At 43.1% G+C, this 26,267-nt stretch overlaps 1 protein-coding gene across 3 annotated transcripts; it reads left to right on the forward strand.

Moving 5' to 3' along the window:
* Positions 1-855: 855 nt before the first annotated feature.
* Positions 856-25,592, forward strand: UBXN7 (UBX domain protein 7). Of its 3 annotated transcripts, XM_040567447.1 has the most exons (12): positions 1,966-2,093; positions 3,957-4,104; positions 5,067-5,180; positions 6,073-6,140; positions 8,853-8,918; positions 10,704-10,816; positions 17,009-17,155; positions 17,525-17,615; positions 18,576-18,703; positions 19,133-19,526; positions 20,285-20,364; positions 25,147-25,592. In XM_040567447.1, exons 3-12 carry the CDS (start codon positions 5,161-5,163, stop codon positions 25,306-25,308), a joined length of 1,269 nt encoding a protein of 422 aa, XP_040423381.1. In that variant the 5' UTR covers positions 1,966-2,093; positions 3,957-4,104; positions 5,067-5,160; the 3' UTR covers positions 25,309-25,592. The 3 variants fall into 3 exon arrangements, with proteins under 3 accessions (XP_040423379.1, XP_040423381.1, XP_040423380.1); XM_040567445.1 differs by lacking the exons at positions 1,966-2,093; positions 5,067-5,180 and adding an exon at positions 856-1,007; XM_040567446.1 differs by lacking the exon at positions 5,067-5,180 and having other exon boundaries at positions 1,973-2,093.
* The last annotated feature ends 675 nt before the right edge of the window (positions 25,593-26,267 follow it).

Below are 26,267 nucleotides of genomic sequence, written 5' to 3' on the forward strand. Positions count from 1 at the left end.
AACAAGTTCAGCTCACCCAACTGGCACAAAAAAAGCACAAGTACTAAACCCCTAAATACTTGAGCTGGCTTGGTTGCTTCCCTGAGAGCTCCTACAGGAGCCAGAGTTGGTGTGGGGTTGGGAAGTAAGAAGAGGAGTGAGAAAGGGATTTTTATGGCAATGAGTTTTATGGCAGTGAGTTTTTAAATCACCTTAGGCTTTTAAGGAAACCTCTGCTTGTGTTTGCATTCAGGGTGGCTGCTACCTATTAATAAGGTGCTCCTCCGCAAAATTCCAGCCTGCTGATGGCATTAGCAGCAAGTGAGACACGCTGTGCCGTGCTGGAAACCGGCTGAAAAGAGGGAAATGTATTTTCTACACATGCAGTTCCTGCAAGTAGCGCAAGGAAAGGCTGGGAGTGCCTGTTGTTGAGGCCCCTGCTTCCGAATTTGGAGCAAAAGCATCTTAATAGAAAAAGCACGCCGTTGTGGATTTGAAGAGCGAATGCCTCTTATCAGAATTTCTAACTCCGGGCTGTGCGCCCACCGGCTTGGAGGACCAGGACGGAGCAGCGGGCTCTCCAGGTACGCCGAGTGCCCCAAACAAAGATAAAAACGCCTTCCCCGTTCCCACTGATGAACAGCACGGCCATCGAAACGGCCCCCTTGGGTCCTGCAGCAGGCGAGCCACAACCACCCAGCTCCCCGAGCCCTGCGGTTAACGTTAAACCCCCCCCAAAACCCCTCCTTCCTTCCCCCCACCCCCAGCTCCTGTCAGGGATCCCGCTGTCAGTCAGAGGCGGTGCGAGCCGCGTTGCCACGGCAACTCCCGCCCCGCGCCCCCGCCCCGCCCCTCCCGCGGCGGCCCGGCAGAGGAAGGGCGCGGGCGGGCCCCGCGCATGCGCGGGGCGGGCGGGCCGGCGGCGTGCGTGTTGTTGTGCGGCGGCGGCGGCAAGATGGCGGCGCCCGGGGGCTCCGCGGCCTCCGCGGCGCTCCGGGGGCTGATCCAGCAGTTCACCGCCATCACGGGTGAGGCGCGGGGAGGGCCGGGCCCGGCACGAGCCGCCGTCGTCGCCGCCGTCGTTTCGTGTTTAACCGGGCGGATCCCCGCCCGGCTGGGAGGCCGGGCTCGGGGCGGCCGAGGGCAGCTCCCGCTGGGCGGAGCGGGGCCGGTTCCGGGGCTGTGGGGAGGGCCCCGCCGAGCCGGGGACGGCGGGCGGCGGCCGGGCCTGTCAGCGGGGCTGCCCCCCCTCCCTCCTTCCCTCGGGGTCCCCCTGGGTTTTGCTGCGCCGGGAGCCGGCGGTGGGCTCGCAGCTGGAGGGCAGAGGGGGACCGGGGTGAGCCCACGTCCGCCTTTTGGGGTAAAAAAGCACCGAAACAGCTCTTAAGGTGTGTCGGCTGGCTGAGAACCCGGTTTGAGAAGCGACGGCGTGAGCCGCTTAAAGAGCGCTCCGGGGATGCAGCCCACCTCGTCCCGGGCCCCCTGCTCACGGCACCACGGGGCAGGGCCCGAAGGAGCGCTTAATAGAATATTTTTGGCTCTTCGGCTGATACAAGCGCGGCTGCTCTTGATTCACCTGCTCCAACCAGTTTGTTTTCAGGTTGTGGCTGTGTTTACACAGTGTGTATGTGCTTGGGCCTTGAACGGGGCCGGTACGGCACACTGACGGGCTGTGGATCGCTCAGTTAGCCTTACAGAAGCCGTCAAGAATTAATCCTCTCAAATAAAAAAGAAAAGCTACAGTCAGTCCGTTTCCATTACAGGATGTCTTGTGTTTTCTTTTTCAGTAGCGCCTGAGACAGTTGCTCAAAAAGTAACCGGAACAGGCAGAATCATGCTTGTTTGCCCAGCAGCTTTTTCTGCTTACGGGTTGTGCTAAACATAAGAGCTCCCCCTTTTATGCTTTCAAAAAGGAAAATAAGAACCTACTGCACTTCATCCATCCGCTCTTAAAGGAGGATTTTGAAGTTTTGTTTTTTCCTTTTAACAGAATTTAAGGTTCTATCAAAAGCCTGGTCTCGTGGAGCTTGTTTTGCCAACGCTGGCGTGAAGTGACAGGTGCTCAGTAGCACACACCCTTGGTGGTTTGTGTTATCAGCTTTCAAATTTGACTTGTAAGTGTACAAAATTACCAGTGTTTGCATGGAAAAGGCTAAATGAATTCCATATGGCAATCTGATTGTAGTGTACCTGGTGGTGAGGATTGAGGAGTAGTCTTGACTATATTTTTCTTTCCCAGATGGCAGAATTGTGTTTCTTTGGTGCTCTCACCAAGAAAATTACTAAGTGCTAAAAGTGTGTAGTTCCTGTAAATCTTCGCTAATGGAATGATGGGATCTCTTTGAAGTTTGTTTTGAGTCTTAACAAATATTTAGTATTTTCTGCTTGCCGTCACAAGCACTGAAAATATTCATGTGGTGGTGGTTTCCTTAGGAGCGAGGAAGACTTGGTATCTTTAAGTAGTGTAGGACTGGATGTAGTTTTTGTGCCAGTTCTTCTGAATGAATGACTTCACGTGACTGTGCAGTAAGGTTGGAGGGTGGTGTGTATAATCCAGGCTATACAGGTGGTGTTTGGTTGGTACAACTGGCAATGAAATGGGCTCCTGGAAATACCAAAGAGCAGTTAGTGGGAAAATGTGGGCTTGATGCTTTTACGTTTTATTTGAGATGTTACTAGTTTTTTCTGTTGCATTTTTTTCGTCTTGACTAATGTCTTTAAGTACAGCTAAGTGTCATCTGGTTACACTTGTTGGGGCAGGTTGTTTTGGTCTTGTTTTTTGTTTGTTTTTGTTTTTGAAAAAGCCGTTCCCTCGGTCTGTCTGGCTTTCTTTGTGGTTTAACGTAATGGTGCAGGTCTTTGAAACCATTGAGATAAATCAATTCTAAAAGTGTATTTTCTCTTACTTATCAGCCTGTTTAATCTAGAGCTCTCTGAAAAATCTCAGGCATCTGATGAAAAAAATAATCATGTTTCTCTCATGTTAGCTGTTATTCTGATGCTGGGAAAACGGTGCTTTCTTTATTTCAGTGACTTGTAGTGAACCTGCTAAGAATTATTACAGATCCAAAAGCTACTCCCAAACTGGTTCAGCTGCATTTTGCTACTCTTCCTCTATACCAGTTTTCCTGTATGAAAATAAACTCTTTGGCAGTCTGCTACTTCTAGAGCAATGCTGTAGCAAGTAGGCTCTTAAAAGGTTGGGTGCAGGAGAGATTCCCTTGGTGAGAGTGCTTTTGTTGGATTGTGTGTTTTTGAGAAAGCTTTGGGGGGCAGAGGCTGAACCTCTGAGGAAAGAGCTATGCATGGTGCTGATAAGCGGTATTTCATCCTGAGCAGCAAGAAAAAGAGTGGATTTAGTTGGGTTGGGCTTGGGACCCGTTTTAATAAATGTTAGTCATGATACAAATCGCTGTATGTTCAAGTACTACTTCCTCCCTGTTTACTATTTTTTTTCCTCCTCTGATGTGAACTGAGCTTCTGCTCATTGCTTTTACATTTTAGAGTGCTCAGAAAAATAGGGTATCTTTTCTTCTTTAAGTACCTGTTACAGATGAGTAAATAACTTTAGCACCATATTTAGTATTCACCCCGTAACAATGTTAAGTGAGGTTTTCTTTTTTTTTTTGTATCCCACAACAGAAGTTAAGATTGGTACACCTGTTAATGTTTGGAAAATTGTACCAGGAAAGGGTCTAGAAAAAAGAAAGACGACGCTAACCCCCTTTGTATGGCTTCCACTAAATTTTCTCATTGTGGAAGGCAGAAGTCTGGCTGTCCTGTATCTGGGCACTCCGTTCCCCCTTGAGATACGTGTTTGTCTCAATTTACAATTGTGCCTTAGGGATAAATGGCAACTGGTGAGCTGCTCTGATTGTTAATGCTTTGAGAGAGAAAGCGTGCTGGTTAGCTGTTCCCAGTGCTTCCGATCGACACGCTTTCTGAAGAATGCTTTAATTTTTCCTTTGGCGTTACAGGTGCCAGCGAAAGCGTGGGAAAACACATGCTCGAAGCATGCAACAACAATCTGGAGATGGCTGTCACCATGTTTCTGGATGGTGGAGGCATAGCAGAGGAGCCAAGCACCAGTTCTGCAGGGGTGTCTTCTGTTCGACCGCACACCGAGTATGTACTTGAACATATCTGTGTATAAGTGAATTGTCTGTCTAAGGAATTCAACAGTGGAAGGCAGAACAAATAAAACGATTGTTCCTTCTCCTAACCTGCTGTCGCTTCACTGTAATAACGTGCTTCTTTGATGATCTTGTTAAATTGATTGCTCTGATATTTTTCTTAATAAATAAGCTGTTCTTATTACATAAGCTGGTCTCTCTTGCGTGTACTTCAGAAGTTTTCCATAAGTTATGCACACTGTTTTTGCAGACAGAGCTTGAGACATTAAAGTGGGGATCCAGTGGAAAGAGATTTTTATTCTTAAATTGCTACAGCACTCTTGCTTTGCTGGGAGAATTCCATTGTTTTGGTTCTTATAAAACATAGTGACTTCGGTCCCGCTTGTAAGCATTTTCTTGTGTTCTCTTAGGAGTAGCTAGGTTTGGCACTGGAATGGCTAGATTGTGTACACTAATGTGCAGAGGAGTAAGCAACTACAAAATCTGCATTAGTGTCCTACACGTCGCATGCCCATAAAGGAAAGTGTTGTTGCACTTGAGCATGGCTGAGAGTCTTTCAGTGCTGCCTGTTAATGTGCCTGCTTGGGATGAGTGGAATATTTTGAGTGGAAGCTAATTAGTATCAGTCACATTTGTTAAAAGGTCTAAATTAAACCTAGCCATGCTTTTGTCTTTCCGAAAGTCTTCCACTTCAAGGAGAAGGCAACTGACTTTTAAAGAAAATTTTTGTCGCTTATACTTCTGAAGCACATGTATAAATTTAAACAACTGTTTGAGCATTAACCTTTATAGTTTAAGTGCCTCCCTGCTTGAACCTGTGACAGGTAATGAAGTTAAAAGTCTGTATCTGTAGGTGTTAGAGTTCTTAATTTCTAGACAAATTCTGGCGCATCAGTGACTTACGATTCGAGTTTTTATTGGAATACTTTCTTTTTTATACTTGACACCCTCCAGGTGCTGGTCAGCTTAGTGTTACTTCTAGGAAGAGAGAAAAATAAATATGCAAATGCAAAATGGAGAATAACTAGCTTCACAACAGCAGTCAAAGATGTGGAGGTTAATAGCAAGGTTAGTGCATCTTGCTGACATTACGAGTTACTTTTTGAAACCTGCATGGCCAAGAGCCACAAACTGCACGCTTAAGACTTTGGAGAGTCCAGGGAAGAGGGTGCTTCAGGAGTAGTTCATAGGCAGGATGTAGCAGTGGATTTCTTCGAGTGAGCCCATGCGCTCCTTTGAGTAGATCCATGGGCTAGGTGACTATACTGGGTAAATTATACTTTTTGTAGCCCTTGTGATTTTATTTCTTCTCCCAGACATAATTTCAGATTACCTGGCAGTCTCGGTAAGCATAGCTAAGCTGTTACGCGAAGGAGCCCAGCTACGAAAGCAAATAACTGCTTCAGAATTGTATGGAGGGAAATGACAATTTTGACCATCTTGTTTTCCTTCCTCTGGAAAAAGAAAGGGCTGTGAGTTTAAAGTGGAGGCAAAAAGTCTTCCAGCAGGAGAAAGTTTGTGGTAACCAATAATCTTTCTTTTCCCCGCTATGTAGATAAACATGATAGGAGGGTGGCAAGTGGATCAATTAGCCTTTGCTAATTTTTAATAAACTTTTCCAAGTTCTAAGGAAGTTACTAAAGAAGAAAAAATGTTTGAGTAGTAGATTGACAAAGTCTAGGATCAAGTCACCCAAGGATTCGTATAATCTTACGTCAAGATGTAGGAAGGTGATCCATGCCAGATCTTAATGCGTAGTGTACTAAGTCCTGCTTCAGTGCCTTGAGTGGGAATAGATGGTCTCCGAGGTCCCTTTTGGCCCTAAATCTCTGATTCTGTGCGATGATACAGCAGCATCCTTAGCTGATCCAAGTTGCAGGAGCCTTTGGAGCGCAACAGGGTATAATTTACATAGTACTTGGAACATTATTATCTCTCACTTTTCTTTCCTCTTTGATAGGGATGAAGTACGAGCTCCAATTCCTCAAAAACAGGAAATTTTAGTAGAACCTGAGCCCTTGTTTGGAGGTAGGCTTGTGTTCTTATTTTCTTTTTTGTTTTCTTAAAATACCTTGAGATGAGCTTACATGACAAGAAAAGAGCAGAACTTGGTGAATATAAAGAAAGCAGTGTACATAATTTTATTGTTTTTCTCTTGCTGCAACCGTGCAGCCATGTAAAATGATTGCATACTTGGAAATACACCAGTGTTGTTTAAAACCTTGCCCATCGGAGATGCTACGTTCCCAGCGGTACCAATTTTCTAGCTCCTGTTTCATGTGACTTTGCGAGGTAACAGCCAATTAGCAATGATGAGTACACATCTGTGTTCTTGGGGGTTCAGAACTGTGCAACACTGCTGCAAAAGTGTCCCAGCTGGGGATTTGACTGACAGGTGAAAATGGAGAGGGCAAATGGATGCTTCTCAGGGAGATCCATGAGGAAGGGTTGAACTGTTTCGTTACTCATCATGTTATCCATTTCTCCTTTAAAAGAATTTAATTTGCTCTTTAAACTGTATCACACAGATAGTTTTCTTGTTTTCTGAAGCTGTTCTGCTTTTGAAACGTTTTTTGCTGTAAGCAAAGAGGTAATGGAAATACTGTTTTCTGTTGTGTACTTATCTAAAACACTGGTTAGTACTTAGCTAATACGCTGATGCTCTGAATTCTTCACTAGCAGGACTAGATTACCGGGTGCATTATCCTTTCGTTATGTATAGTGTCCACCTCTGTATAGAGATCTAAAGTTCCCTTTTTTTTGTTACTTACTTCCCTTGTGAGGCTCTGTCCTTTTTGTGTTGACCAGGCTGTCTATGGCTTTTAACATGTCAGCTGGATTAAGAGTCTTGCCTTTTTTAACAAGGAAGGACATGCGAGTGCTCGTCTTTAATGTGATCCTGTACCCATAGGAAATTTGTTTTCGGTTGTTTAGTTCCTGTGCTAGAGAGAGCCATGAGATCAAATCTGAGGTTTACTGCGGAACTGGTTTTCTGTTGATCCTGTTTTCAACATCAGAGACGTCTTTTGCCAGGATGCACAAGCTGAGAGGTGGTTGCAGAAGATGACCTGCTGAGGGCTCTTTGAAGGCGGTGCACCAGCTTGTTCCTCTTGCTTTCTTTGTGACCCAGCAGAGTCTTTGACAAAGGTCTAGAGATGCCTGTGGGTTCACAAAACCACAAAGTGCAGGAGTATGATCTGCCAACCCTCTTGTCTGATCCTTTTCTATCCGCCTGTCACACACTGGTTGCAGACATGCTGTCCCTGACTGCCCTACCGAGGCAATCTGGGGATCAGTGGTAGCTTCCTGGCTCTGTCTCATCCACCAGTGCTAATATTCTCATTAATGCCACTTTTGTTTATAGCACGAAGCAGCCCGGCAGCCCAGCTGACACTGGAAAGCTACTTCTGTTGGTCCTTTCAGCTCTAATCTCAAGCAGGAAATATTCCAGTTCGTGGTTTTAACAGCCTCATATTGAGGTCATGTTTTAGGTTTTCTTCTGATTGAAAAGCCCGTGTCCGTTTGCTCTGCCAGATACTCTGAATCGCTCTTGCACTGCAAAATAAATCAGGAAAGTCCAACAGCACACCTGCACTGGGCTTGTAGCTAAGCCTGGAGAGGCAAATGTTGCTTTGCTGATGATCCTTCAGTTGCTGCTTGAAGCTAGAGTTTAAATGGCTCTGCAGCTGGCTGTACCAGGCTGTGCTTGCGGTAAGCTTTTAGGAGAGAGAGCAATGTTACTTACTGGAGTTGGACAGGCGCTATTCACAGGAATGCTCCTCATTCAGGGTTACTTTCAATTTCCTCATATGCTGTGCAAAACGCTCTTATTATTTTCTTGATACACTGTACAAGAAGAATGCAAGAAATAAGAACTGCGTGTCATTCTCCGTGCCCTTAGTGCGGCGCAGGGTGACAGTGCATGCAGCACCTCTCGTCTACGGGTGCAAAACCATAAAGATCTCTAAAAACAAGGTTTGGAGGTACTTGCTTTGTGACCTGTATGTATTTCATGCTTCCTCAATGTAAATGGATTTTTCCCATTACACATCTCTGGTGGGTATATGTTGTACTTATCTTACTCTCTTTAATTCATTTCATATTTATCATGTCTTCTAACAATTATGCTTTGAAAGTTCTGTCTTAAAGCTATTTTGCTTTCAAATTAGAGTAAAGCGGGCAAGTAGTTAATATAAGTCTTGGCAGGCAGTTTCGTTTTGCATCCCAACTGCAGTGCTTTTAGTGTATCATAGGACTTCAGTGGAGCTGTAAGGCAGTACTTCAGTTATCTGCCTGGCCCGCTGTCTGTGCCCAGCTGAAGGTTTCCTTGCAGGCAGTGACACTGGATGCAGTGGAAGAGCTTGGCTATTGCCAATGCAGACAAAGATGGGATCTGGATAAGAGATTAAAAAGGAGTAGAAATGATTTGTGGAAGAAACAAATGCGTTTCTTAATAAGGAAGGTGTTCTTCTGCAGGGGCTAACTTTCAATTTTTGTGTACTGTTGATCCATGTTCCTTCTGTGGTAAGGTTTGCTGGACAGAGGATGTGATAGGAATGAATGGGTCTCATAAATGACTTGTCTGCGTCCTCCTCCAGCCTTTCCTAATGATTTTACTCCCACATCAGTCATACTTTGAATTCCTGTTTTGTTGTTCAACATGTGATGGAAGGTACTAATAAGTAATGCTTTTGATAGAATACCTTTGGAATAATTATTTAAATACTCTTTTCTTTTAAGCTCCTAAAAGACGCAGACCTGCGCGCTCAATATTCGATGGCTTTCGGGATTTTCAGACAGAAACCAGTAAGTGTCTGCAGATCAGTAACTTAGAGGTTCTCCTTTTCTTTTTTTTTTTTTTTCTAAGTATGATTGCAAATTAATTGCTAGCATAGGCTATGATAGTTTTCAGTCATTGAATGTTTTTTAATTGCTTACTGTGTAGCAAAAGTTATTTTGGAAAAATATTATTATTAGGCTGTTCCTTGTTGTGGCGGTACCATTTGCTGACAGTTCTTTTCCACGTGCTTTGGGTGCAGTTAAGGTTGTTACTTTATTTCTGGGGGCAATCTTAAATTGTTATGGAATGGCTGAAGGGAGAGTAAGTACTGAGTAGTGGACATACAAAGCAGGTACTGAGGGTGCTGGTCCAAACATTTGCCTATGCTATGTAAGTAAAACCATCAGAAGGTATATTCTGCCTGCTTTGGTGTGGCAGATACATTCTCGATAACTTTCAAAAAACACTTTTTCTGCTTTAGGGAGAATCAAAAATGGAGAAGAATCTAATAGCTATGTAGAAATTAATTTCATCCACTGAATTTTTCTCGGATAGCCAGTGGTGTTTCTGGCACTTGAATTAGATTTGAGTAGCCCTGAGGCTTTGTCCTTGGCCACACATAAGGTTCGTGTGAATTTAATTGCTGTTTACCACTGTCTATCTGTTCATATGCAGAATCTCCAAATGACAAAGCATTGGCTGTTATTTGAGCCTTTAAGTTTCACAGAACAGGCTTCTTTGACAGCAGCTGACACAAGAATTTCACAGCTGTGAGTTAGGGCTGTTACCCAGTTGTTACTGCTAACGTTGTGGGAGTGCTCAAGAGTTCTAACCAAGGACCAGGTTCCTGAGTTACTAGGTGCTATTGGATGCTGAAAATAACTATTTGTAGTTGCTGGCTTTCCCCTGACAGCTCTGGTCAGGGGTTTCCAGCAGTAACTAAAGTAATTGGCAGCTATGTAGATAAAAACACAGAATCTACAGCATCTTCATGCCCTTAACTTTTTTCTCATCATCTCCGCTCTCTTATAGCAAAAACATTTAGAGGTGTGTGATATGTAAACTTTTGTGAAGGTTTGTGATGCAAGTTAATGATGCTTCTTGGTAAAACTTTATGGGTTAATATCACTGTCCCGGTTATCTCTGAAGAAGTCGTTTTAGCCACAGAAGTCCATCTTATTTCCTGGCTTCCAGGCCTGCTCCACAGGCATACTTTTATCCCTGGAGGGATCCAGTGTCTGCTCAAAAGTGGCTTGTATGGTATGGCCCCTTGGCAACTCCTTTCACAAATAGAAAGCTTTGGGGTTATGAGATTATTATTCCTCATTTCAACTGGCTTGGTTCCATAAACTGCATTATATCACTGCATATAATGCATATAGGTGAGCAGTTGCTGTGATCTCTCCACATAAACTGAATCTTTCTGTGGGATTGTTTTACCGTCAGGTATTATAAACATTGAAATAGAAATACTCTTGAGTAAAGCTATGATCTTGCAATGTAGCTCAATTTTCTCTATTTAAAAGCATCATGGGGGACAAATCGTGGCCTTTCTTTTGTTTTCAAATATTGGCACGTGACCACTTCCACTGATACTTACATTTCTTAAGATGTATTTAAATAAATTCCCACTGCTTGAGAGAGCTGGGACAAGTGGGGTTCTTGCCTTAAGTAACAGCTAATGTTACTCAGTGTGGACCAACCTTGTGACTTAGGTGCCAAAGTTTTGTGTATGAGTGTAGAGTCAATAATAAATCCATCATGTGAGCATTTTGTCTAATTCAGCTTTGTTTCCTCTTGGGGCTGTGCAGTTCGACAGGAACAGGAGCTACGAAATGGAGGGGCAGTAGATAAGAAACTCACTACTCTAGCAGACCTCTTCAGGCCTCCCATTGATCTGATGCACAAAGGCAGCTTCGAAACGGTAAGTTTTGAAGTTTTGGTGAAGCTCCATATGTGATGGCTGTGTACAGTGTGAAAGCCCTGTGTTAGGCTGTTGGCGTGTGTGTAGGCTGATGAGAAAGTTGCAAAGGACCACGTAGTGATAAATATTTGATACAGCGCTTATGGAAATGTTGGTGACTTCTGAAGGATTTAACTAATGGTTGTAGACTGCATTTTTTGTTGTTTAAATGCCAGCATGGCAAATGGCGCTCAGTGAAAGACTTCTGTGCACAAATGAGGCTGGTAAAAATGGAAGAATTGCATCCCTTGAAGCATCTTTTACAGCATGAAACAGAAATAGCTGAAGTAAGATGGCTTTTGATAGGTGAGCAAGTGCTTTGCAAGGGGCAATATAGTTTGCAGCCCAGCCCAGCTAAGAAGCTCATGCAGTTTTGCTAACATGGCTGAATGATTTCTGATACCTGAGTGTTCGTAAATGTATCTGGGTGTGGCATTGTCATGAAGATGCAACTTTATCTTCAGGAGAAGTCGTGTTTGTATATAAAATTACAGTGATCATCTTCTGCCTTTGGTCATGATGGAAAAACTGTCCAAGAGATTGTCCCTGTAAGAAGGGGAAAGCTAAGGGGACTGTAGGATTTCAGCGATCTCAGGTGTCACCTTTTCTACTTGTGGCGTTTCTCGTGGGTCTAGTCAGAATTTGCTACTATAGGGGTCAGTGCCCCAGTTAGTGATTAGAGACTATGCAAATCAGTATATCTTTTTATTTTCTGAGTTCCTAACTTCCAGATATTGTTTGAAAGTCACAGTTACTACTGAACTTCCGCCTGGTCATCTTTAAGTAGCTGAGTGTTAGAGATGATTTCATGAGAATGCAAACTAATGACCAAATGGGGCAGCGCAGACACTGCAAGTGGTGCTGGAGATCTGACTATGAGCTGAACAAAATATTATTTACACTCTTACATTTGTTTCTAATGCCATGCCCAAATACTGCTGCAGAACTTCTAGAGACGTGCTGCCTTCACTGAGGCTCCAGCTCCGCATCCTGTTGGCCTCATCTCTCTTTTTGTGCTTCCCGAATCACCAAAGATCAGTTGGCTTGTCACCAGCTCCTGTGTCCTGACAGTGCCCTCCGTATATTTAATCTTACGACAGAATTCCAGGTTTGAAAGGATGCTGACAGAGGATAGCCATGTCTACCTCAGCAAGTCATTTGGTGCAATGGAAGCAGACGAGCAGGCTCAAGTAGCTGGTGCTGAGGCATCGCTGCCTCATGATATGTGTTTCAGGGTTTACTTCAAAACAGGGTTGTCTTTTGTCCTCCAGCTGATTATCCTGACCAGGCCTGTGGTTCAGAGCTGTTTGTGAACCAAGCAAACATGGGTTGAGGGACCGAGAAAGGGAATTCACATAAAACAGCCAGTGCTGCTCCATACTAGAGTGTATAAGCAGTCAGCAAGCGCCCTGTAATCTCTGCTGTGGAATCTAAGATGTGTGCAAGTCTCTCCTCATGTCTTGCTGAGAACACATCAAGACTTTAGCAATGTTGACTATGGCATGCACCACTGTCAAAATTAATTTCAGAGGAAGATGCAGCTGATCAAAAGGTTTGATTGTCGTAAAGTCTGTGCGCTCTTATTCCATTGTGTACATTAAAAAAAAAAACAACACAGGGTTTGTATGTACACACCTCATCCTGTTGTTTGTAGTAACTCAAATTTAGAGACACACACACTTCATGGTATGGGTATTCACCTTTTTGTGTTCTTGTCCAGTTCCTTGTCCCATTTGTTACCTTTCATTTCAAACTGATGCTCCTCAGTTTTCTTGCAAGAAAAATCTTAGCTTCTCAATTTGTTGACCATTACCCTTTTCATGTTACCTTTTATGACTGTGCACTGCTGTCCTGCTTCAGCCTGGGACAATGTGGGGCCTCCTGTGAATCCAATGACCAGAATCTTTCTCAAAATTCACCTCTGACAAGCTGCTGTTGGCTTCTTCCTTCTCTGTACACTTAGATAACATCTCTATTATGTAGTTTATATATATTTATCCCATTCCAAAGTACCAAAGACTGAATCCGGTTGTTTTGATGCTCTTGTATTTTAGTATTAATCTGTGGTTTTTATTCTTTATTACTGGTGTGTGATGTGCTCTAAGCTCTGGAGGGGTGTGCACGAACAGTCTGCCTACAGTGTGCCATCTGTATTTATGCCTTTATTCAAACTTAGCAATAGTGGCGGCGTCTGGTCTTAGTAAGCTTTTCATGCAGCTCTGTTGTCCACCTTTTGTTGCTCCTGTTTAGGTACTCTAGCTTTTGGTTTTCGTAGTAGGTAGATTCATTTATCCTTGTTTTTTTCTGAGAAAATTAGTTTTCCTTCAAACACACAAAAAAACCTTTATTAACAGTAAGTTGCAAAAAGTTGCCATCTCATTTTAACTCTCCAATACCAGCCTTTAAGAATAGATGTGAATTAAATTTCATCAGAGAAATTTTCAAGTGTTACACAAGCATTGATTTTTTTCTAACTTGAGCTCCATCAAGGAGCAGTGTGCTTCACATAGTAAGTATGATCGTTACACTTGCAGAGCTGTGTGTGACTAACTTAATTACAGTGTAAAAGAGAGGGAAGAAAAAGATTTGATACGGAAAATCTGTAAAAGACTTTATTTTAATCCTGCAGCCCTTTTGAACGCGGTGGGTGAGGCAGTGGATGTCAGTTACCTGATGGCCCATGGTGGAATAGGGCTGAATAAACCAGAGGCAAACGACTGATATGCCAGCAAGGTGTTAACCTGAACTGCCCTTTTTCCCCTGCTAGAGAATTTCAGAGAAACCTTCAAAACAGTGCCAGCAAAAGTCTGTATTTGTGGACTGTTGCGTGGTTGTACAATGAAGCTGTTAAGGATCAGTTAAGCTTGCACAAGGGATTTTTAGTTTTTATTTCCCGACTCTAGTATTGAGCTTCATATGAAGCTTCACACTTGCTATCTCTTCAACGTAGAGTTTGCTAGGTATAAATTGCTAGAGCAACGCACCAAACTTGCTTTCTAATGAGCAGCTTGGTTTTGTTCTGAGGTCACAGATTGCTCTCCAGGATTGTAGGTGTTTATTTCTTCATGCATGTGTTGTAAGCTATGGTTTAATTAGGGGGGGTACGCACCGAATTGGCTTAGTTTGCGTTTCTTATTCTGGGAGTAGACAATTCTAGCGTGTGCAGTTCTGTACTTCATACTCATCAGGATTTTGGTGTTTCTGTGAAGCAGCTGTGATGTTGCAGAGTTACAAGCCTATCTGTATGAAGTTTCCTCAGTCTACAAGTTAAATATCTCTAGCTGCTCCCTGCTTTACAGCTGATGTTGACTTTTTTCTTTGTGTGAAGCAAGCAGTAATAGTTTGGAAGCTAACCTAGTTTTGTACTCAAATGGTGCCAATTATTGCATAAAGTGCTTCTAGGCTGTCCTTTTTGCATAAGGGTAGCCTGCAGATGCACCATGGGCTAAGGAATGGCTGGTTGGTGAAAGGAGGGTGAAAAGCACCCTGTCCTTCTGTGCTGGCCCAGGCAAGAGGTGTAAGCCTAACATAAACAGGACGTTTCTTGTTAGACAGATCTCTTGATCTGACTTTGTGTCACCTGGTATCTTCCAAACTGAATCATGCTTGACTAGGAGATGTCTGGAAGGTCACAAGATGCTGGCTCCACTTCCTCGTTCCTCTCTGCTGACTGAAGGGAGTAGTGCACTTCAGCAAAGGGATGAGAAAGAGCCAGCGCAAAAGTTATGAGCCATACATGGTTCAGAAATGTCAAACAAATGATAAACCATGATATTTTCAGTAGTACAAGAGCGAGAGTTTCCAGGGAGAGGCAGTAGCGATTGTAAAACAAGGCTTGTTTCCCACATTGTCTAGCCAGATCCGTGATGGCTGGTTTGTTGCTGTAGGTTGTTGTAGTGATAAAAAATATGGATGGGTAGAAAGGGGAAAGGTGAATTTGGGGGACATGGGTCTTTTGGGGGTCTGTCCTGTTGTATCTAACAAGCATCTGTCTTTGGAAGTTCCTGATTGCTAAAGGCTTGAGTGGGAACGCTTGCAGCGAGGAGTTGCTCTGTACTTACCCTTTGGGTGCTGTTTGTTAAGTGCCAGGCACTCGTACCTCTAAGGAGGAGAAGTGAGAGGAGGGAACAGATGTAGGAAACAGCGGACCTAAAGCCATCAGGCAATTTTCAGGCTATGCAAGCCAGCTCTTGAGCCCTGCATTGTTATTTTGGTCATTCATCAAAATGATCCACAAATGTAATCTCTAAACCCACACTATTTCTTCCTTCCACGCTCCCCCTCTACCTCCAGAAAAGCAATGGCTGTGTAAGAGCATGGGTGTATGTGTGTGTGAGATGGTAGCAGTTTAACTGCGTCCTCTTAACTGTTCAAAGTGAAGCCTGTTGTTTTTACAAGGAAGTTAAAAGTAGTTTCAAGAGCTGGACCTGCTCTCCAGGTGAAAACTTACCTTTGCAAAAATGTCATGTGGAATTTCCTGCTTGTACCCTTCTGCGTGCAGTGGCTGGATGGAGGAGAGGTAGAGTCAGGTTTTTAATAATGTCAAAAAGTATACAAAGTAAGTGTAGAAGAGTGTGATAAACTTTCCAGCTATGCTAGTTACATATTTTTGAGTTTGTTCTTTCAGTGCCATATGGGTTACGTTAGAACACGGGACTAAGGCAGTGTGATTAACGGACATTACATACTGACATATGTTCCCTTTTAATCCTGGGCAGTACCTCTAGGCCTCATCTTAAACCGATTGCCTGGAATCGGTCCTCAAATCCCACGGCTAGCTCAAAGTAAATCTTTAAAATAAAGGCATCACAAGTATAATTAAAACCCTTAGCAGTTACTTAGGTGCCACCTGCCTTGTTTCTCCCTTCTGGTGAACAAATACAGGATTCTCACGTGGTAATGTTAGTGGTACCTAGTTGGTGTGAGGTCCCCTGTGACAACAGGAGGAATATTCCACACTTCTGCATTCATTTTTTCTTCTGTAGCTTTTTTTTTCTTTGAGTAAAATACTGTTTGGCTCTGCAGGTCACTTGGCCATGCAGAGTATATTTTGTAGACCTGAACAACGAGCAAGCTTATAGTTTAATATTTACAGGTTTAAGAGGAGTGTTGAGTCCTGAACTTCACTGAGCTAAGTGGATGGGGTTCGCGTGTCTATCATGCACCGGATAGACTGACTATTCGAAGGTGCACCGGTTAAAAATCACCTTAAATGTAAATGCTTTGGTTTGGGGAACAAACTGCTGCCCAAAACAGCAAAATCTTCTGTAACATTCTAATTCCTTGGCTTTGCTGTTAAGTGCATTACCAGCAGGATGGTGAATGCACTTAGAAATAAATGCATATTTTTAAAAAGGAAGGGAAGCTCATATGCTAGTTCCAGTCTCTCCAGGTGGTAAGAGCATTCCTTCTGTTGATATAGCCCTCTTTTTTTCAACAGGTATGACAATTCAGCGATCAGAATTACATTCTTGATCAAACTCCTACCATTAACTTGCAACCAAGCAGTCAGACTATGCCAGCTTTGTGACTCAAACCAGTAAGATTTCTTCCTGCGCCTTCCCGTCTTCCTCCCAACTTGCAGTCTGGATAACGAGCATCAGAAAAGGATGTCTAATTTGGCAGTTGTACAGTAATAGAGTAACTCAAAACTTGGAGAGAAAAACAAAAAAAACAGAGAGAGAGGTGGTCCTGTTGCATTTATGCAAGTCCTCTGTCAATTATGCTGTCTATTTAAATAGATGATGTTCCACAGGTTTATCTCTAGAGTGAACAGGTCTTTTCTCTGTTGTTAGATTGGTGTGATTGACTACACTCTTCCCTGAACAAATACTTAATTCAGTGTCTTTCCCTCCACCTCTCCCCCACCCCAGTCCTAAAGCTGCTTTTCCCACTCTGTGCTTGGCTTGTTGAAATCCAGCAGCTCTGTTCATCGATGTGATTCTGTAATTCAACCAATCTCATTTGAGCAGGTCTTTCAGCCCTGCTTTCTGTTTTGTGGATGCCTTTGCACTAGCCCTGTCCATCTTTCTCACTGTGAAGGGGTTTTGGTGAAAAATCTGACACTGTTAGAAGCCATCACTGATCATTGTTGGCATTGTTTATATCTAGCTCTTCGGTTTTAACTAATGAAGCTTTTCTCTCTGCTTACAGGCCAAGGAGTGTGGTCAGATGCAGAACAAATGGCTCATGATAAACATTCAGAATGTGCAAGATTTTGCGTGCCAGTGTCTCAACCGTGATGTCTGGAGCAACGAGGCCGTGAAGAACATAATCCGGGAACATTTCATTTTTTGGCAGGTGGGAAACTTAATGGAGCCACACTGGTAACTCGATGTCCTGATACGCAGGACAGTGAAAACAGACTTCTTTGAATAAAATGGTACTGCTGCAGTTCTCTTGGAGAACTGTGGAAGAGACAACCTTTGTAGTTATGGATGTGTGTTCTAGTGCATACACAGCCTTTCACGAGTGGGTTCAAAATGTTAGTGCTTAAGCTCTAATACACACACCATTAGAGGTGCATAGTCAGCTTGTAGAAGTTGCTGAGACATGTGCATACCAATTGTAGCATACACTGTAAAATAGCGAAAAACTCGGTACATTTTCAAGATGGAGTTTTTGTTCCCTCTCCCCTCAGTAACTAGCTTCCAATGTGGTATTTTGTAGGTGTACCATGACAGTGAGGAGGGACAGAGGTACATACAGTTCTATAAATTAGCAGACTTCCCTTATGTCTCCATCCTGGATCCCAGGACAGGTAAGACAAGTGACAGTTACCTGCAGTTTACGTATACAGTTGTAGGCTAGAATACTGTCTTTGGCAGTATGTATTACATTGCAAGTAAAGCATCTCAGTTCTCTTATTTGTCCTCCAAGAGATCATCTTGTCCCTGAGGAAGTGAAACAACTTCTGGAAGAACTAAAGGAACAAAACTCCCAAGGCTTTGTGAAATTCTATGTTTGATAATGGTACTTGGTATAGTTTATCAAATACTTTGCTTAAAAATTGAAAAGAGTACCACCTGCTGGTAAAATTCTTAAATGAGTTTTTGGTGAGTTTTTTTTTTTGAAGTGGCCTTTTAAAAGCTGCTTGAAATCTTGTGATGAATAAACTATCTTAGAAATAATTTACCTCGAGCTCTTTTAAAATTAGAACTTTTCCATTTGAGTGACAGAACCCTTGCCTTTTCTATCATTGTAGAAGGCTACTGTGTTAATGGTTTGGTCTCATGCTTCTCAGGACTGAAGGAATAGTTTCTTTCGTTAGAGCTGAGTTTTCTTGCTGTTTGACTTAAACCACCTGAAAACAATTTTTTTGTTGTTGAAACTGAAGTTCTCAGCACTTTACTCATGGAAATAAATGCTGCTTGCCAAGGTGTAGAATCAAAGCAGACGTGGATGTACAAATGCTTCTTCATAAAATTAGTGTTTTGTGTTTTTTAATTTTGATGCCTAATACACCATTCTGCACACATTCCCTTAGCAGAACTAAATACATATTGTATTTATGTCTGTACGTGAGTGGAACCTTTTGAAGGGGGTGAAGAGAGGAAGTTTTGTCATCATCAGGTGGTGGCCTGTAGGCAGCTGCAGTTCCACAAATGTGGATTCTTGCATAGTGCTTGCACAGTAGTGAAATGATATTGTTGATGGTTAAGCTGCAGTCTTAGGAGGATTGTTGCTGAAAATACATTTTATGATGACTTATGTTCCCTAGGCCAGAAGCTAGTGGAGTGGCACCAGCTGGACGTGACTTCTTTCTTGGACCAAGTGACTGGGTTCTTGAGTGAGCATGGGCAGCTGGATGGGCATTCTACCAGCCCTCCCCAAAAATGCTCTCGTTCAGTAAGTATGAGGACTGCAGAAACCTGGAAGAAAATGTAGTATGTCTGTATCCAGCTGTACTGATTTCCAGTTCCGTAGCATAAACAGACTTCATGAATTAGTGGAAGAGTATGCAAAAACGAAAGCAGTGGTGCACCATGAACTTCTGTCCTTCTCCCACGGTTACTATTTTTGTTACACAGTTTGCACTTTCAGCGTTTGTTTTGGATTTAACAGTCACAGAATTGTGTGTGTGTGGAAGGAAGATTTACTATTCCATATGAAACTCCACGGAGGAATCATTAAGTAGTCACAGGATGACTAGCTTTCCATGCTGTTTGTTCATGACAGTTTTAGTAGCTTTCCTTTGGAACACTTTAATATCCTCTTGATTTTTAGTACGTATCTAAAACCATTATAATGTCTTTATGTTGTGTCTGTATTCAACAGGAGAGTCTCATTGATGCCAGTGAGGACAGCCAGTTGGAAGCTGCTATCAGAGCCTCGTTACAGGAGACACATTTCGATTCCACACAGGCCAAGCAGGAGAGTCGATCAGATGAGGAATCTGAGTCAGAGCTTTTTTCTGGAAGCGAAGAGTTTATTTCTGTTTGTGGATCTGAGGAGGAGGAGGAATCGGAGAATCCTGCCAAGTTGAGGAAGTCTCCGCACAAGGACTTGGGGTATAAAAAAGAGGAGAGCCGGAGGCCTCAGTCTGAACCCCCTGCAAGGACTGAGCCTGGAACAACATCAAATCACAGAGTACTGCCCTGCATTGATGCAGGGATACTGGAGGAGTCAGCTGACAAGCCTGAAAGTACGTTGCAGGGCCTAGATGTGAATGGTAAGTGGCCTCATCGTTGCTTTTTTTTTTTTTATAGTGACCTGTGTTATGCTTTCTTTTCTGAAAGTCTTTACACTCTGATGGGCATAGTTTCAGCCCTCGTTTTGAAAAGCTAAACCTTTTCTTCTGTCTTACTCCCTCCTTGGCACTAGACGTTCGGGCGGTTCATGTTGCCGGCAGCAGCACTTTGATGCAGTGATGCTGCAGTCATGTTAGTCCCTGAGCTCAAGTTTCTTAGTTTGAGACCTTGTCTGCGAGTGAAATTCGCACTCGTGTAATGCAGATGCATATGACAGGGCTTCTACCGGTGTGGTGGAGAGAAATGAAATAACAGCAGCCCCACCTCGTGCTCAGCTTGGCTGCCTTGAGGGTCCGGACTGAGTTTTAGCGGTGCAACTTAGGCTAATACAAACAAGTCGCAGGAGTCTCTGTTCCTCCTTGCGGTTCTGAGCTGAGATGCAGCACTGTGAGGTGGTCTCACAGGCAGAGGTAGCACGGTATGCTTTTCTCTGGAAACACTGACTGGTTTTGGTCAGTACTGTGAACTCTTTCAAGAGTCCTGAGTTTGATGCGTATATTTTAAACACATGCAGTACAAGTATGTCTTCATAGACTGAAACCTCGTGTGCTAAAAGCTTTGTATTTGTCTCCAGTCCCTAACCCTACTATCCTATGCAGTGTGCCACCTAAAATCTACAGAAGAGCTCAATTCAGCTGCCTTGTTGTTTGTTAACTTGTAGTAACTTCCTTTATGCTAGGACCAAAGGCACAGCTGATGCTAAGGTATCCAGATGGAAAGAGGGAACAAATTTCACTGCCCGAACAAGCTAAACTTCTGGTGAGTGGAGTTAATTGGAATCCTTGTTTGAGTACAGGAAAGCTGAAACTGGAGAATTTCTTTTCCTATGGTGGCACTAATGAAATTAGATCTAGTGAAAGGCACTAGCAGGGAGCGCTTTCACTGTCATTCTGTTGTGTTTTTTTCCCTGTTGTTCCTCTCTTGTGATCAACAGACTCTGCTGGCTCTGTATGTTTCCATTGCTGCTTAGGTTGCATATCTTTCTTAGTCCCCAAACTGCTAGTTTTCTTTCTAATATGACTCCAAATAGCTTTTGCATTGATCTTTTAATTACCATAAAATGCTCTCAGCTCGCTCGTTTATCTTTTCTCTGAACTGAAACATTTAGTCATTGTCCATGGTCAGACAATGGTGAAATCGAAGGCAAAACTCTTGCTTCTTGTTCTCCATCTCTTTCAGCGTGCTTCCGCACTCCCTTCTGGATATGGATGACAGTAGACTTTGGAGAAAGCTCTCCCAAAACAGACTTCCTATGGTATCATTTAATCACCGTGCTTCAAGTGTCCTTCTCAACTGTTCTTCTGTCTTTTTTACTCTGGAGAGGTTGATGTTGATGGTGTTTCCATCAAATTTTCACAGGCGTTCATCTGGAAGCAGTGTGTAAAGAGGTCACTGTATTCCTGTTAGCCATTCTGTTTTCATGACACAATGGCCAATAAAGCTCATTTTAGTGTAAGAAACTCAAAAGCTCAGTGTTGAAGTCTAAGGGAAGACTAAAGCACGCCTCTTCAGAGACCTCATGCAGATTCAGAAGGAGCTTAAAGAAAAATGTTTGCATCTCTTAAAGAAAATAAGACTTATAGTCCACAAAACTCTAGAAATGTACTCTCTGGGTCATGTTTTCATCCTTACTCTTTTGCTTGAAAGCTTTAAAAGGAAAAAAAAAAAGTCATCTTTGTTACACCAGCAGCTGTCTGAAAACCATTCAGAGGATGCAGACTGCCTGCAGGTCACTGTGCAGTCCTGGGGCTGAAAGGAAGACTGAAGGACACTCTTATAGTAGGAACCAGTTTTCCCGTGTCAGACCTTCATTCCTGCTTTGCCATAGGAGTCATCTCTGTATGATCTTTTCAAGGTCTCTTTTATATCTGAACTGTTTTTTGAAAGCAGTCTGTTGCATGTGTTATTAAACATGTCGAACTTTTGAATACTTAAGTTACAGTTGCATATGCAACTAACTTTTTTTTTGTGCACAAGTGCTAGTAATCCATGGTTAGAGAATTAATTTATATGATATATAGGTGTAAAATCAAAGTTTTTCCAATAATCCTAACTTCTGGCTTGACTCCTTTTAATGGACTATGGTAGTTGACAATTTGAAAATAAGTTAAATCTCAGCACGTAGATTCTTCACTGTCTGCTCTGCAAGTAGCAGAGGAATTTAGGTAAGACAAGGTTTGGTGAAGATGTGTGTGTGTTCTTTTCATTACAGAACTGAACAGGCAGCTTTTGTTCTCACCTGTCTAAAAGATGCGGTGGGACTCGTGCAATCTTTTAAAGCCATTTCAGTCAAACGAAGGCTGAGTCTCAGATGTTGTTTTGTGAGCATCGTTTCCAAGCTTTTTATCAGTTTAGATGCTTTCATTTTAAATTTGTCCAGAACTATAAAAAGAAAATCGTATGAGGAAACAGTTGTACTTTGAAAGTTTTAATTGATAAGTTGACATTTTTCTCCCACCAAAACTATTTTTGAAGGCAGATTTTTTTTAATCCTTGCATTATTATTGATCAAGAGTGGCTGCTTTACACACTGTTATCTCCAGGATATGTTTGTTTCTGATATTACTGTAACCTTTTTTTTCCCCCAGGCAAAAAAAAAAAAAGCAAAACTGCCTTTTTATAGAAGCAGTTACTCTTTGTGTGCAGCAAGTAGTTGACTTCACTCTGTTCAGCAGCTTAGCACTTTGTCTGCATAGCTGCTTGGCTGCCTGACTAACTTCCATTTGCTAGCAAGTGTCATAGGGTGTGCAGGAAAGGTTGGCCTTAAAACGGTGGCAAGATGTGGACAGTAAACTGAACCAAATCTTTAGGTACAGTGGTTTGTGAGCAGTTTCGGTTATCCTTGTTGCTTGAAAAGGAAGTCCAACGTACTTACATGCCTCATCAGACAGTGGCATCCTAATGTGCAAAGCCTGTTGCAGAATAGTCCAGGTAAAAGAAGGAGGTTGGGGCCACAGTCTCCTTATCCCAAAGGTTTGCCTGTGCATTCTGATGAATTGGTAAGAAATCTTTGTGCAGATTACCTTCCTAGCTGTTCTGCAGTCATCAAATCATGGGAAAGCCCATGTTGAAGAGGATGCCTGGAGACCATCTGGCGTAACCCTCTGAGGGCAGGGCTGTAGGCGAGGCTATTCAGCACCCTGTCAAGCTGAGTCTAGAGCGATTCCAGCAAGGGATGTTCCATTGCTGCTCTGAGAAAGTAACATGAAAGAAATTAAACATTGGAGTAAAAGATTTATTTTGTTATAAACAGATTAAATTTCCTGCAGGTCAGCTTCTGTGCGTTGTCTCTCTTCACCATGCATCTTTGTGAAAGAAATGCCTTCATCTCTGTGTCAGAACACTGTTGTTATATTCCCACCTAGCCATCTCTTTTCTAGACTGGACAAGCCCAAGTGCTTCAGCCTCTCTCACGTGCCAATACATGTCCAATTTTCTAGTCACTTTGGTGGCCTTCCACTGGATCCTCTCTAGTTTCTCCTTGTCTCACTTGAATTTGGGGGCCAAAACTGAACACTGTGTTCCAATTGTGGCCCAGCAAAGTGGGGTAATCACCTTGATCTGCTGGCCGTACTCTTCCTGATGCAGCCCAGGTTTGCTGTTGCTGCTGCAAGGGTGTGCTTCAGACACATGTTGAGTTTTGTTAACGCGTTTTGGCATTCTGTCTGTGACATCCTGGGTCTTGGCTTCAAGCAAGCAGCAAACTTCCCAAGACTCAGAGTTAGGTCAGCAGCTGGTACCTCAGTCCACCCCAGAAGGGTGTCCCTGCCTGCAGTGTTCACTGCTTCTCCTTGCTGGTTTTGATTTACTGAGCAGGACCGGTAGATCCAGCTGAATTCCAGTGGAACTTGTTTGTCCTTGCCATTTATTACCAAGATTTTATATCTGTTTTTCAGTTGATTTTTTTTATTTTATTTTTCCAGATGATGGGAGAGCTGCTGTTTTTATTGCCACGGGTCATGAGTCGTCAGGGAACCTTATCCCACAAGTTGCTGTTCTCCCTCTGTGCGTTTGAGTTTTGCTTCTGGTCATCCTATTCCATCCGCACTGTGAGGCCTCAGTTCTTGCCCACGTAGTGTTGCTACCAGCATCCTGCTGCTGCTTTCCTGCTCATCTTCCCCGATGTAGCAGAACGTGCTGACCTCTTCCTGCAGCTCCTTGAGCTGACAGCTCAGGGGTTCAACCAAAGCCTGCTTCCCACCATTCCCACCTGATCCTTCACAGCCCCACGCGGGGCTGCATCTTGTAGCCCATCACCTGCACAAACACATCTCTCCTCGGGTGCTCCAGCTGCCCTGGTGCCCCTGAAATAATAGAGCAGTGCCACGGTCTGTTGTGGGAGGCTGCATCTTGTGTCGTGTCAGCACGGTATCACCACCGGCTTTCCTGACAGAACTCAAACACCAAAACGAACAGCAGCCAGCCATCTCCTGAGCCCTGTGGGTGTGAGCTGCCACAGTAACTGCCAGCCCCTTGATGGCAGCCACTTTTTGCTGTATGCTGGCTCGCTGAGGTCCCAGCAGGTCAGCTAAATAGCAAGTGGAAGTTGGCAGAATAATTAGTCCTAGTAGAAGTTTAACACTGTTAGCTTACCTCCGTGCACTTAATTTACTAGCATAAGTTACCTACCAGAACTATGCGAACAGGATTGTTGGGACTCCTTCATGCTTTCTGTTTATTACATACTTATTTTCTTTTTTTTCCAGCTCTTCAAAAAGCTACGACTTTTCATTCTGCCAGTCTTGCTCTGTTGCTGTACTCCCTGTTGTATCTTAGCCAATCTCCATTTCTTTGTCCCTGTCTGTTCCTACTTTATCCTCTCATCTGCTGTGTTTGCTAATGAACTTGGGAAATCTCTCTCGTGTAGCATGGGCTTTAGCTCTTCCTGGTGCATCTGAGTGTTGGATTGTGAGGCTGGTACCCCATCATCCCAATGCCCTCTGTATCCTGCCTCGATTGCTATTGTAGGCAGAGAAGCTGATGAATTAAAAAGTGCTTTAAAAAAAAAAATCCCCAAAAACACATGCTTCTTGAAGGTAGGAAAAAAATCAATATTTTAGTTAAAAAAAAAAAAAAAGTTGCATTTATTTTTGTCAGTGTTGTCTGACAAAAATACTTCTTTGGTGGCATTTAGGTTCAATAAGGGTAATGTCGGATAAGCAAGTGAGGGGGCTTCTGATTTGGGGTACTTCGATTTTTTTTGCAAGTCTTACTTTACTGTGACTTGAATGTGTGATGTAGAATTCAGATTGCTTGAATTAATGTATTGCTGTGTATATATTCCTTCTGTTTAAAGAATCAGTTAGGTAAGGGATTGCTTGGTAATTAGCTTCTATGATTACTCACACCATGTGAGGGTCAAATTAGATAATAAAGTAGCTAAGTTCTATATTACATGCAAAATTTCAAAATTTTCTTTCTCAGTGATTACAAACTTTTTTTTAAAGGAAACCAGGATACTTTTGCGATACTTTTTTTGTGATTTTTTTTTTTTTGGTGTGTGTAATTAAATGATGCTTCCTTGCCTTTCTTTCTCCCTAGGCTCTTGTGAAACATGTGCAGTCAAAAGGATACCCCAATGAACGCTTTGAACTTCTCACCAACTTCCCTCGAAGGAAACTCTCCCACCTGGACTATGAGATCACATTACAGGAGGCAGGCCTGTGTCCTCAAGAGACTGTCTTTGTGCAGGAAAGGAATTAGCACCGTGGCCTGAGTTCTCCCAGCCTTCCTCCCCTCTCCTCTTTGCCTAGGACACCAACTCATTGAATATGCAGTTGAGGGTCATAGGATTGCAGTGCTGAAATCAGGCAGGCAGCTGGCTGGCCCTTCTCTCTCTCTTCTTCCCTTCTCCTTGCTCTTGTGACCAAATGAGAGTGTTCAGAGTTTTATTTTTGTTCTCAGCTTGGGCCCTGCAGAGAGCATTGGGAAGAACATCTTTCCTTTGTTTTCATGGAATAAAGTAAAAGAATTATCTGTGTATCCAATATGCTGGGGCTCGGAGTGGCCATAATACACACACCCTTCTCGCTGCTATTCTTAAATCTGTTTTGTTTAATTTATATTTGAAAATACTGTGTGATAAGGCACTGAGTCATTTCTCTGTAAGGAGAGAGTGTAATCTTCAGTATGGTCTTTTCTTTGTTTTGATTCTCTGTGTGAAAGGTCTCCATTAACCTTACAGCCTTCTTAAGGGTTCACTTATCTAGCACTATGCTTAAACTTATTTTTAGGAAGGAGTTGAGGTGAGCTGTGGTAAGGTATTCTGTCCCCGTCTAGTTTAAAGGCTTCTAGGTTGCATGCGTGTTTTCTTTATCTTTTAAATGCTGCCAGTGGACACGTTTGTGTTTTTTTTTAAAAAGCAAACAAACAAATACCCTCATGCACACATCCAAAAAAAAAAAAAAAGCGTACAAGGAGAAAACAGTGATACCCTGTATGGGATCAGCTTCTTGACCTGGAGGGAAAGCTGTGTGTCCACTGTTGTAGCAGAGCTGACTGACTCCTCCATACAAGCAGGGGGAAATTCCATTTGTTCTCTCCCCAGCATCCCCTTTTTACTTGCTCTCAGGATTTTGCAACTGATGATGTAAGGTGGCAGGATACTGTAAAGACCTTGGACCTTAGAAAGCACGTGGTAAACTCGACAAGTAGTTGGCTTT

Source organism: Cygnus olor, chromosome 9 (genome assembly GCF_009769625.2).
Source record: "Cygnus olor isolate bCygOlo1 chromosome 9, bCygOlo1.pri.v2, whole genome shotgun sequence".
Lineage (NCBI taxonomy): Eukaryota > Metazoa > Chordata > Aves > Anseriformes > Anatidae > Cygnus > Cygnus olor.